Source organism: Nycticebus coucang, chromosome 11 (assembly GCF_027406575.1).
Source record: "Nycticebus coucang isolate mNycCou1 chromosome 11, mNycCou1.pri, whole genome shotgun sequence".
In the NCBI taxonomy this organism is placed as follows: Eukaryota; Metazoa; Chordata; class Mammalia; order Primates; family Lorisidae; genus Nycticebus; species Nycticebus coucang.
The window spans coordinates 27,338,125-27,350,305 of NC_069790.1; the positions used below are offsets into that span (position 1 = coordinate 27,338,125).

A 12,181-nucleotide genomic window follows, 5' to 3' on the forward strand; every position below is an offset into this window, starting at 1 on the left:
CTTGAGCTCATGAGTTCGAGACCTGCCTGAGCAAGAGAGACCTCATCTCCACTAAAAGAAGAAAAACTGAGGCAAGAGGATCACGTGAACCCAAGAATTGGAGGTTGCTGTGAGCTATGACGCCACGGCACTCTCCCCAGGGCAACAGCTTAAGACTCAGTCTCAAAAAAAAAAGACCAAATGTCATGAGTAAATGCACATCTTTGGTTCTAACCATCCCATGTCTGATAAATTTATAAGAACTGGATAAAAGTAAAAATTTGCTTACCAGGTATTGACAATATTATGGTATGTACAATAGTGGCAAAATGCAAACAAGCTAAACACTCAACCATAAAGAACCACCAAATAAATCCTTGACTGAATTTTTTCTCACATCTCCACATCTAATTTAGTTGGCTCTTATCTTCAAAACACTGGATATCCAGAATCTGGCCACCTCTGACCATTGCCAGTGCTACACCCTAATCTGAGCCACTGTTAACCTTCTGCCTGGATTTCTGATTGCTGACTCTTGCCCCCTTCTCTCACACAGTAATACTCTAAAAATCAAGTCAGGTTATATCAATCCACTGCTCAAAAATGTTCCAATGCCGGCTTGGCACCTGTAGCTCAGTGGCTAGGGTGTGGTGCAAACCCAGCCCAGGCCAGCAAAACAACACTGACAACTGCAACAAAAAAAATAGTTGGGCGTTGTTGTGGCAGGTGCCTGTAGTCCCAACTACTTGGGAGGCTGAGGCAAGAGAACTGCTTAAGCCCAAGAGTTGGAGGTTGCTATGAGCTGTGACACCATAGCACTCTACCCAGGGCAACAGCTTGAGACTCTGTCTCAAAATAAATTAATTAATTAAACTTGTTTGTTAAAGTTCTTTCTTTCTGGTTCAATTCTAATTGTTGGCCTCTTCCTTTGCCTGTCACTTAAAATATTTGCTCCCCTGGATTTCATCCTTGCTTCTCCTCAATTTATATCCATCCCTTAGTAATCTTTTCTACTTTTTCAACTGCAAATTGATTTCTCAATTTTTTTATAATAATATACTGAGAGACTCATACTTCCAACTGCTTAAAGGATACTTCCATTTAGATGAAAATTCTATAACTACACAAATCTAAAAGAACTCATTATTTCCTAAAACCTATTCTTTTCATCTTTATTTTTAGTGTTGCTAAAGATACCACTATGCAACCAGGTTCTAACTAAATTCTATCAATTCTACTTTGGCAAGCTTAATCAAATCCAACTTTTCCTCTCCCTCACAAATCTGATGATTTCAATTTAGGCATCTTCCATCAATCATATGCTAAAAAAGACCTAGCTTATCTCCCTGTTACCACACTCCCCTCCTAAAGAATTTAATCCTGATCAGGGTTGTACACAGCTTGAAAGCTGAGCACTGTACCACAAGGTCACCATCCATGTAAACTGTGACTGTAATGGTGCCCAGTGGCCTGATAGTGATATAACCTTGCTTTCAAACTTAAGACAAACTTATAGCACTAACTGGTCCAATTTTTTATTTTTCTAGCTTTATCTTTTCATCATTCCTTCATGCACCCTACAATCCAAACATATTTAACTTTTCAGCAAGCTCTGTGGATTTTTCTTTAGTCTATAGTGCTCTGCCTTCATAAAACTTCTAAATCCCTTAAAACAGTTCAAATGTTACCTTCCTTTGTAAAGCATTCTTTGACTATCCTAGGCAAAGACACTTCACTAAGCATTTTGTTAATAGTTCTATTATGAAACTTGTTACACTGTACAATTATCACATCTCTCAAATTCCAGGGAGTTAAGCACCAACAGGATGAAGCTCACTATGTTTGTACTCTTGACATTTACAAAACACAGCCCCTAACGGAACAATTCATGCTTACTAAAAATACACTTACATTAGTAATTATTACAACTTTATTACAAAGTAAACAAAAAATGAGGGTTTTTTGCAATTTTTGGCCAGGGCTGGGCTTGAACTGCCACCTCCAGCATATGGGGCCGGTGCCTCCCCAAAATTGAGTTTTTTAAAAAGTTAAAAGTTAGATGTATGAACCAAAATAAAATCTTAAGGCTCCCCCCCAGCACTGACTGAACCAACCCTCCCCCCACCCAGCACTGACTGAACCAACCCTCCTTCTTGGCCAAGGGGATACCCTAAAACTAAGTTGCTAGCCATGAGAAAGGAGGCCAGACATTCCTCATTATGCCGCCCTCCCTTCCAGGAAATATTCTTTATAGCTCATTAACAGGCCTAAGGTGATGCAGGACAAACTTTCAGGTCCTCAATTTCTACAACAAATATGTGGCAAGTAGTTTGTCTCTGATTAACAGACTTCCTTAACTTAAGGCAGTGTTTTTCAACCTTTATCTCATGGCACACTTGAAACTTCCGGGGGGGCACACTTAAATTATGTTGATCGGAAAAAAAAAAAAAGAGAGAGAGAAAGAGAGAGAATATACTTACTGTGCTTTGAACTTCTGGAAATAATTTAATTAATGATCTTTAAAAATTTTCAAGGCACATCTAAGATCCTCTCACAGCACACCAGTTGAAAATCACTGACTCAAGGAAATTGCAGGTCTTTAAACAAAGCTTCATTTCTTTAATCAATTACAAATCAAAGAATCTTTAAACCCACCTATAATCAATCTGTAAGACACTGCCCCCTCTTTGAGATATCCCACTTTTGGGGGCCAAACCTTAAGGTATGTCTTCTATGTATTGACTTATGACTTTGCCTGTAATTTCCAGCTCATGGTCCTCAAATTTGGCTAAGAATAAATCTCTTTATTTTACAAGCTATAGTTTCTCTTCTGCTGACACTTTTAGCTGGTCAACCTAAATCTATAATCTGTGTGGCAGATAGATTCAATGTAGTGACTATTCTGGATTCCTACTTCCTGATGTTTAAATCTTCACATAATTCCCTTTTTTTTTTTTTTACAGTTTTTGGCTGGGGCCAGGTTTGAACCTGCCACCTCCGGTATATGGGGCCAGTGCCCTACTCCTTTGAGCCACAGGCGCCACCTGTAAGTCCCTCCTCTTAAACGTGAACTGGACTTTCTTGCCACAAGGAAATGCAGCAAAGGCAATAGACTACATGTGATAACATCACAATTACATAAGAACATAGTGCCAGCCCACTTTGATAGTTCCTTTCTCCTTTGCTAGCTTTGAAGAAACATGCTGTTATGAACCTAACCACCACGAGGCCATAATTCTGCCAACAACCTGCGAATGTTTGGGGGCAGACTCTTCCACACTTGAGTCTCTAGATAATAATTCAGTCCTAGCCAACACAGTAATGCAATCTTGCAGAGGACCCAGCTAAGCTGTGCCAAGCCTCCTGACCCACAGAAACTGTGAGATAATGTGTGTTTTAAACAGCTAAATTTGTAGTAACTTGTCAATAAGTAGCATAGAAAACTAGTATTATCAGAACCTAAGGTATTTCTGAACGCTTTATTCACACAAAGAGCTATATTTTCCCCAATTTCTAAACATTTAAATGTGAACCAGTCAAGTACACGCAAAATTAAAATACAGTCTAACATTTCAAATAAGCAATAGTTCTTAGGAATATTTACATAAGGTAAAACTCAGGAAGGACTTTTCCACATAAAACAGTTCCTACATTTGTCTTTTAGACCATTTGCCAATTTTACATAGATCTAGTACATGTAATAAGTATATCATTAAGGCACTTCACCTTACAAACACGAGATGAATAATAAATATTTAAAAACTGGGATCTAATTAATGATCTTGGCAATTAGAAAGAAGAAGTGGTCACGAGGCAAAGCAATCAAATTGGAGAAGAGTAGAAGACTTGCTGGAGACACTTTCTGTAAGACAACAGTGCTTACTCTCTCAGGCACTGTGGCAGCCAGCACAGCATGGAAGTACCAGCTACTTAGGTCATGCTGCTCTCAAAATCGGTTGATGCTCTGTGCAACTCATACAACTCCTTCCTCCAGTCCACATTCTACTTTACTGTCAAGAATATGCACACTTTCAAAAAATTCCCCAAGCCGAAACTTCCAGGACAGAGGGCACACTTCAGTATAGCAAAGCATACAACATAACGCTCCTCCTATAGTGTATAAAGATACATGGTATTACAAGTGAGAAACATTAACCAAAATTTTTGTTTTTTCAGGGGTAGCAAGAGTGGTGATTAGAAGGTTCATTTTTCTTGGGAAAAAAAGCAGACATTTCTCTTCAGGCACTCCCCGTAAAAGTCTTCAATTAAACAATAGAACATTTGGGAATAGTAAGATTAATTACAATATCTCATATTCAAACATTTTGACACTTGTTACTGGTTAAAAGTAATGGTTAAAAACAATAACGGTTAATGAAGATAATCTAATATACCACAGAGACTCAAATCTGTTTTGAAAATTAAATCATTCTTCCTAGAAATACAGGTCTTATTTAACATATTTAGTTTAGATTTTTTCTTTTTCTTTATTTTTTTTATTGTTGGGGATTCATTGAGGGTACAACAAACCAGGTTACACTGACTGCATTTTAACATATTTAGTTTTAAGAGATTTATTTATTTATTCAAGAGATTTATGCTCAGCACCCATAGCTTAGTGAGCAGGGCGCCAGCTACATACACCAAGGCTGATGGGTTCAAGCCCAGCCCAGGCCTGCTAAACAACAATGACAATCGCAACCCAAAAAAGCCAGACATTGTGGAGGGCACCTGTAGTCCCAGCTACTTGGGAGTCTAAGACAAGAGAATCGCTTAAGCCAAAGAGTTTAAGGTGAGCTGTGATGTACGCACCCTACCCAGGGCTGTTAACATAGTGACACTCTGTCTCCAAAAAAAAAAAAAATGAGATAACCCACTCCTTCAATATAAGGACTCATGTTTCATAGGTAACAGGAGGCACTTGAATTACAATCAGACTACTGAAATACTCATGAGCAAACCCCACCTAAACAAGCTCAAGACAATTAAGAAGTCAAAAAAAAGCACGGTCAAAATTAACCCAGGGCCACTGGTTGATTTTCTTAAATTAAGTCATTTTACATTTTCACTTTAAGATTTATGGATACGGGGAGACACCTGTGGCTCAGTGGGTAGGGCGCCAACCCCATATATGAAGGGTGACGGGTTCAAACCCAGCCCAGCCAAACTGCAACAAAAAAATAGCTGGGCTTGTGGCAGGCACCTGTAGTCCCAGCTACTAGAGAGGCTGAGGCAAAAGAATCGCCTAAGCCCAGAAGTTGGAAGTTGCTGTGAGCTCTGTGAAGCCGCAGCACTCTACCGAGGGTGATAAAATGAGATTCTGTCTCTACAGAAAAAAAAAAAAAAAAAAAAGATTCATGGATACGTAATAAAAGATCACGGGATTTCTCTAGAAATAATCTTTCATTGGTGTACATTTACCCAATTCACCTCACCCACCCTTGCTGCATCAGTGAAGGCTATTTACCACCCACATTAATTGCTTTTATGAATGTTAGCACCTTAATAGAGGAAAAAAACAAACATAAAATAAAGCCAAACAAATCATCAAGGCTTTTAAAGACATGTTTTAAAACCAATGTGATGGACAGTATCAGCAGTAGTCAAGAGAGCGCTGTTCGCCTTAACATTATTACTCACTGCTATGAAAATAACAAAAACAGGTAAGATCTACTTCACCTAAAAACTCTCATATAGATTATATATAATCATATTTTGATGTCCAGCAACTCAATTCTAGGAAATGTCTACAAACTGAAATGTCTAGATTAGGCACCTTTCTTCCGGTTTTCTAGAAAGAATTAAATACTTTAATACATCTATAACAGAGCAAAACATAAAACCAACACATAAAACGTCCTCATTCAGTTTTGGCAGTTCATCATGAAGGGAACTATTAACAGCTAGACCCACTAGACAGTTCTAAGTGTCAAAAAAGGGGGGGAGGGGGACTGTGCTGTTGAAGTTTTCACTTTCTATAAATTACATGACAGCTCACAAGAGAATAATTTTGAATCTCAGTATCACCTTTTCTTATTAGAAGACATTAATAATACAAGCAAAACAATAGTTTTACAAAATTAAAAGAATTATCCATTAATTCAGAAATAATCCTTTTCTATTTTCAGATGAAGTAACTATGCCCACACATTTGTATAATTTATAACTCAATAAACACATTAATGACAAAATACATACTAAAACATTAAGTCAATGTAAGGTTAATTTAAAATAAGATTCACCACCTAGCTTCCTAAACCTCACACTAAGAAACATGCTTCTATTATTTTCCTAATGAACCCATCTACTAAAATGCAGGTAAAACTCTTACTAAGGCACAGCTAGAAAGATGGGTTTTTACATAAGTGTATTCCATTTCCCTGTCTCAACAAGGATTTAGGATCATGGTACTTTGATCTGATCACATAATAAAAACAAGTAATTTCTCTAATCCCTTTCAGTCTTTCTCAATTAGTTTTCCTCATTGACTCACTGAATACAGACAATTATCTAAGTGATTGTTTTCTCAAATGTTCCAAGAATGAACTAGAACATAACTAGAATTGTTCTAAACTGCACACAGGAGATAAAAGTTCATTATATATGATAGCCTAGGCCATGAGGGCCTAATTGTCTCCAGAAACCTGTGAGAAAGGCTGCCGCACAAGTTCTTTGGTGTTACTGTCCTGCTACTAGGCTTCATCCTAACAGGACTAAAAGAACTGTATTAAGTGCACAAATCTAGGAACCTAAATAAGAAAAAAGACAAGCAATTAGGTCTTTTTTCACATTCTCCTTTACTATGGATTAACAGCATAAGTGTTAACTATCCCTTGTTCTGAGTGGAAGGTAATTCACTTTAACAAAATAAACCTATACAACTTTTGTCAAAGAGAATTGTCATCCCCCAAAAAAATAAAAATAGTAATCAGTATATTAAATAAACTTGTTAAGCCTCTTTTATTGCCCCTTCTTTAGCAAGCTTTTAAATATTCATATCTTTTAATAACAGCTAAAAGCAAATTTTTACTTTAAAAAGCAAGTATTTTTAAAACCCTGCTGATCCTTTACTCTTGGCTCTAATCACAATTCTCAGGAAACTGCCTTTCTTTAATTCCTCTACATAGTGACACCACCACCTTCAATTGTATTAGCTGTGACCAAATCATAGTAAGAAAGTCATTAGTTATTTTTCTCAAAAACCAATGATTTTTTAAAGATGTCCTAAAGCATGAAAATTTTTACTTATGTAGCAAAAATTATTTTAAAACAAGGTAGCTAATTAAAAGTCAAAAGCTGGGCGCCTGTAGTCCCAGCTACTCGGGAGGCTGAGGCAAGAGAATCGCTTAAGCCCAGGAGTTGGAGGTTGCTGTAAACTGTGTGAGGCCAGGCACTCTACCAAGGGCCATAAAGTGAGACTCTGTCTCTACAAAAAAAAAAAAAAGTCAAAAGCTGTTCCATACTGAATGTGCGAATTGTTACAAAAAGATGGGAAAACCTAACCATGACATTCCTATTTTTTGCTAGTATGAATGCCGAGAACACGGGACAAAATACACTATTAAATATTTTTACCAATTCCCTACTCAAAGTCCTTACATTTCTCCATATATGTATAAAGGGGGCACAAAAAATGGAGAGGATGGTGTTTTCACTGTCGGTGCTAAACTGAATTTTTCCAGTATCAGACACGTAATGCAATGATATGAGAATGTTTACCTTCTGCATGTCTGTTTCTTTTCATAAAGGGGGAAAGGCATGGTCTTGATTCATTTACTATGAAGTGTTTTGCAATAAAGTAGATCAGTATAAAACTTAATTGGAGAAGTACAGATCACTTTCCTAAATAAGTACACCCTTCTTCCAGTTTCTACTAAAAGAGGATCATTTTGCTATCAAAAATTTCCTTTTGTTCAAGTGACTTTTCCCGAACTCTAGATAACAATGCACCTTGTTGAATCTAGCCAATTGCTGCACCTTGTAGGCACAGCTGTAGTAATTTTTACTTTCCCTCCTTAAGAAACTGTTCAGTTTTGTAGATGCCTTATTCTAATTAAGCAGGACTCACACATTAACTGCGACCTAAAGTAGTTCACTGGGGTTAAAAACACACTTTTCATTTACAGTCATCCAATTAAAGCATACGTAATAGGTGGGAGTACTGACACAGACTTAAAAAATGACCGCTTTATATTAAGTCAATCCAGAGGCGATAACTCCCTTCTTTTTCAAATACTCAAACGTTTATCGAGATCCACAGACTTTCGGCCTTCAAAAACTACTCTCACCACTCGCGTTCCCAGACAGAACTACATTTAGCAACCGGGTCCTCATGACTTCCTGGTACTAAAAGCCACAACCAGAAGGGAGTTTCATCGATTTGTTTTAAAACATTTGCTCCATTTACCTCCTTGGAAAAAAGGGGACTTTCTATACTGGGAGTTGCTACTGAGATGAGGGTGTGCTCACGGCGTTTAAAACAAAGCCCTAAGACAGGCGATAGCCGCACCGCGGGGATTCAATGCAAATTTTCGCCCCAGGAGTGGGAACCTCGGCGCCCGGGCTGAAGGAGAAAAGTAAAGAGTAAAAAACAAGCTGCAGCCGCAGCCCACGTGCCGCCATAGCAAGCAGGCGAGAAGGCCAGGCGCCCGCGCGCGGGGAGAGAGCCGTACCTCCAAACATGTGCGGCGAAAGGTGAGCTGGTAAGGAGCCGATCACCAGACGCGGCCCGCCGGGGCCCCCGCCCGCCGGCCGGTCCCTGCCACCGCCGCCGTCCTCGGGGCTGCTGTGCACCGAGTCCTGTGAGCCGTATGGGCCGCTGCTACTGTTGGGGATGTTGAAGGAGGACTGCGCAGCGCGGGCCCCCGATGTCACGCTCCCCACGGCCCCGCCGAGGGAGCGGCTGCGCGGGGCGGCGGGGGCCGCCGAGGCCGCCGCGGCGCCGCCCGAGGCGCTGGGCTGGTGCGCGCCGGGCACCTGAGCCGGAAACCTCCCAGCGGCCGCGGCCCGAGCCCCGCCGCCGCCGCCCGCGGTCCCGTTGGCCCCTCCGCTGCTACTGGAAGGTAGATCCGAGCCTGAATACGCGCGGGTGCGGCCGTTAGCAGCGGCCGGGCCGCTCTGCTTAGCGCCCATGTCCGCCCTGCCCCGGGCCAGGCCCGCGCGTTGCGCTCGGAGTGCGAGGCGGTCGGGAGCGAGCGCCGGAACGAGAGGGCAGGGCGGAGGTTCCGCGGCCGGCCCAGAGAGGTCCTCGCACGTCCAGGGCCGCCGCCCGGCGCCCCGAGGGGCGATCGGCACCCAGCGCCCTCTTCTTCTCGGGGGCGGCTGGAGAGGCCGGCGGCCTGACGGGGACGCGAGAGACGAGAAGCGGAAAGGTAAAGAGGGCCCGGCAGCGGTCTCGGCGGGCGCCGCTCACTGACTCCAGAGGGAAGGAGCGGCTCAGGTAGCTGTGCGGCTGCCGCTGGTTTCGGTTCTGGTGCGCCACGACGGGCCGCTGCCGCTCTCTGCCGCCGCCGCCGCCGCCGCGCTCTGCGCCCGGGGCCTCGGCACCGCCTCCTCCCGGGCGGCCGCCGCTACCGCCGCCATCCTCCGGCTCCCACCGCCGCTCGCGGGTGAGTGGGAGGCGCCCGCCCAGACTCCGCTGGGGACACCTTCTCCCCTCCCCCAGCCACCCAGCTGTTATTAACGGAGAAAGAAGAAGAACGGGTGGCGCGTGAGGGGAGGATGGAGAACGGGAGGGAGGGGAGGTGTGCGCTTCCCGGTAACCGTCGCCTTGCTGTCCCAGTGAGGGAGGGCGGGGGTATCTGGGTAACGAAGGTGGGGGTGCCAAGAGGGGAGGAGGTTCCCCAGCCGAGCACCGGAAGGCCGCGGAGTAGCGCGGCTCCAGGGTGCGCCTAGGCCCGTGTGTTTGGGTCGCTCGCGGTGATCCCGCCCCCGCCCCTCGCGCCGCCGGGCGGATTGGCTCCCGCCGCCGGGCCCCTCCTCGCCAAGGTACCGCGGTATGGTAGGTGCTGCCACCCGCGGACTCGCTGATGGACAGGTTGATGGCCCCGCCCCACCGCGGTACCTACGCGGATTGGAGGAAGAGATCCGCTCGGGGAGCCAACCAGAAGGCGGCCCCTCCTCCCGCACGTGGCCTGCGGACGCTGTGGAGGAGCGTCTTCTGCTTTTCCTGATAGGGAGGTGTACGGAGTCATTTGCTGTTCGTGGGTATTCCCCTCTTTGTTGGTGTTACACACTCTGATTAAGAAAACGGAAAATGCAAAAACTCAAAAAGCCAACTTTCTGAATTAAGTTTACCCCATAAAACTCTCCAACCTGGGAAGAAGTGGAGAGTTGGAAGAAGTAAGGATAATCCAGCTGACCCTCCGTGGTAGGGCAAAACTGTGTGCAGAGAAAGCTGCACCTACTCAAGAGACCTGGAATGTAGCTCCTACGCAGAACTAAATTATGTGTGGTAAACGAATTATTTTGCGGTTTGGACTTTAGGTTCCTCACCTGTAATGTTTGTGTTAAATACTAGGGCATCTGCACCTTTAATATACTCTATGCCTGTGGCTCAAAGGAGTAGGGTGCCGACCCCATATGCCGGAGGTGGCAGGTTCAAACCCAGCCCCGGCCAAAAACTGCAAAAAAACATGTCATTTAATAAAAATCACACGGGCCTAGGCTCACCCGGGAACCCCACTGCTCTCTGGCCTTGCGGTGCATTCCTAGGTAGTGTGGAAATAGCCCACTCAGACCCTCCCATTTTCAAAATGCCTGAAGAAACCGCTACTTAAAAGTAATAGCCAGTGGATCTTTTGTACAAACTACAGAAATAATTTTGTCTTTTTCATATTTGCAAGGGCTCCCTTATGTAATGATTTTTATCATTCTTTTAAAAGTATGGGCATCAAGTTTTTAAACAAGTGAAAAATACAAAAAATACATTCATATGCACTACATATGAGGTCTGTCCTGAAAGTATCTAGCCATGTACTATGAAAAAGAGACATAGTGTCTGGATACTTTCTGGAAGCATATATATATACATATATATACACATATACATATATATATTTTGTGTGTGTGTGTGTGTAAACAAAGGCACTCAGTGCCACTGTATGGAGCATCATGTTAAGATGTGGTCATCCTTTTGCTTCAGCACCCCCTCCTTACAGATGTCCTCTGTCACAATCTTCCTCCTCATCCCATCATCATGGACTGACTTCATTGTTCTTCCTCATAGCTGTATAATACCTCCCTCATGGCACCAATCATGTTGTTACTGTTATTAGAGTTCCTGCTTGTCAGGAAATAACTGGCTTCATGATAAATTTCAAATTTGTACCCCCAATATCTAGCACACTGTCTGGTACCTAGAATGGCACAATAAATGTTCTGTGAATAAATGAGTGAATACATACATCTTCACCAGTCGTACTAACTTGGCTATCTCCAAGGTAACTCATGAACTTACCGTATTCTTATTCTCCTCTTATCTCGTTTGTGGTGGGTGCCCGTTCCACTCTCCTCTCTGGTAGGCCATTTCATTTATTTCTCCACAAAGATTCGGGAGATAAAACTCTGGCTTTCTATGTTCTTTTCTGTTCTGTTTCACTTTTGTAAAATGCTGGTCACTGCCTGCTGAATTGATTTCACAACCCACTAATGGATTGTAAACTGCAGCTTGACAAACACTGATCTAAATCAGCACTTTGCAAACTTCAGTACACTGAGAAACCTTGTTGAAACAGACTGGTTCCACCCACAGTGATTCTCATTCTGTAGTTAAGGGTTGGGCCTGGAGAATTTGCATCCTAGCTAACTGGCAGCAGGGTGTTGCTGCCACCAGACCTCAGACCACATTTGGAGAAGCCTAGGGAATGGGGGAGGGGAATGCTGCAGCCTTGGGGCCACGTAGGGCCCTCCAGATCCCCAGTGTGGGCCCCCTCAATCAAATCCAAACTTCACAGAACAAATCCCCTTATTGAAAGGATTTGTTCTGTAAAAATTGGATTCAGTCAAAGTGCCAAACTTCAGGATCCAGAAGGCTACATGTGGTCCTGCATGATGTTTCCTGTGCATAATCAGAACATATCCTGGTTACTCTCACAAGACCAGAGCCCCTGTCCCTTAAAATTTCTCATATTTGGGATTAATGAACTGTGGTATATGTACACCATAGAATATTATGCAGCCTTAAAGAAAGACGGAGACTTTA

At 43.1% G+C, this 12,181-nt stretch overlaps 1 protein-coding gene across 2 annotated transcripts in view; it reads right to left on the reverse strand.

Annotated features, from left to right (window-relative positions):
- ZNRF2 (zinc and ring finger 2) overlaps positions 1–9,885 on the reverse strand; it is a 121,708-nt gene extending 111,823 nt beyond the window's left edge. The window contains exon 1 of one of the 2 annotated variants that reach the window (XM_053608391.1): positions 8,652–9,885. In XM_053608391.1, the coding sequence (XP_053464366.1) occupies positions 8,652–9,111 (460 nt within the window). In that variant the 5' untranslated portion in view covers positions 9,112–9,885. The remainder of the gene's footprint in view (positions 1–8,651) is intronic. The other variant, XM_053608390.1, reaches the window with a different exon arrangement.
- Between the last annotated feature and the right edge of the window lie 2,296 nt (positions 9,886–12,181).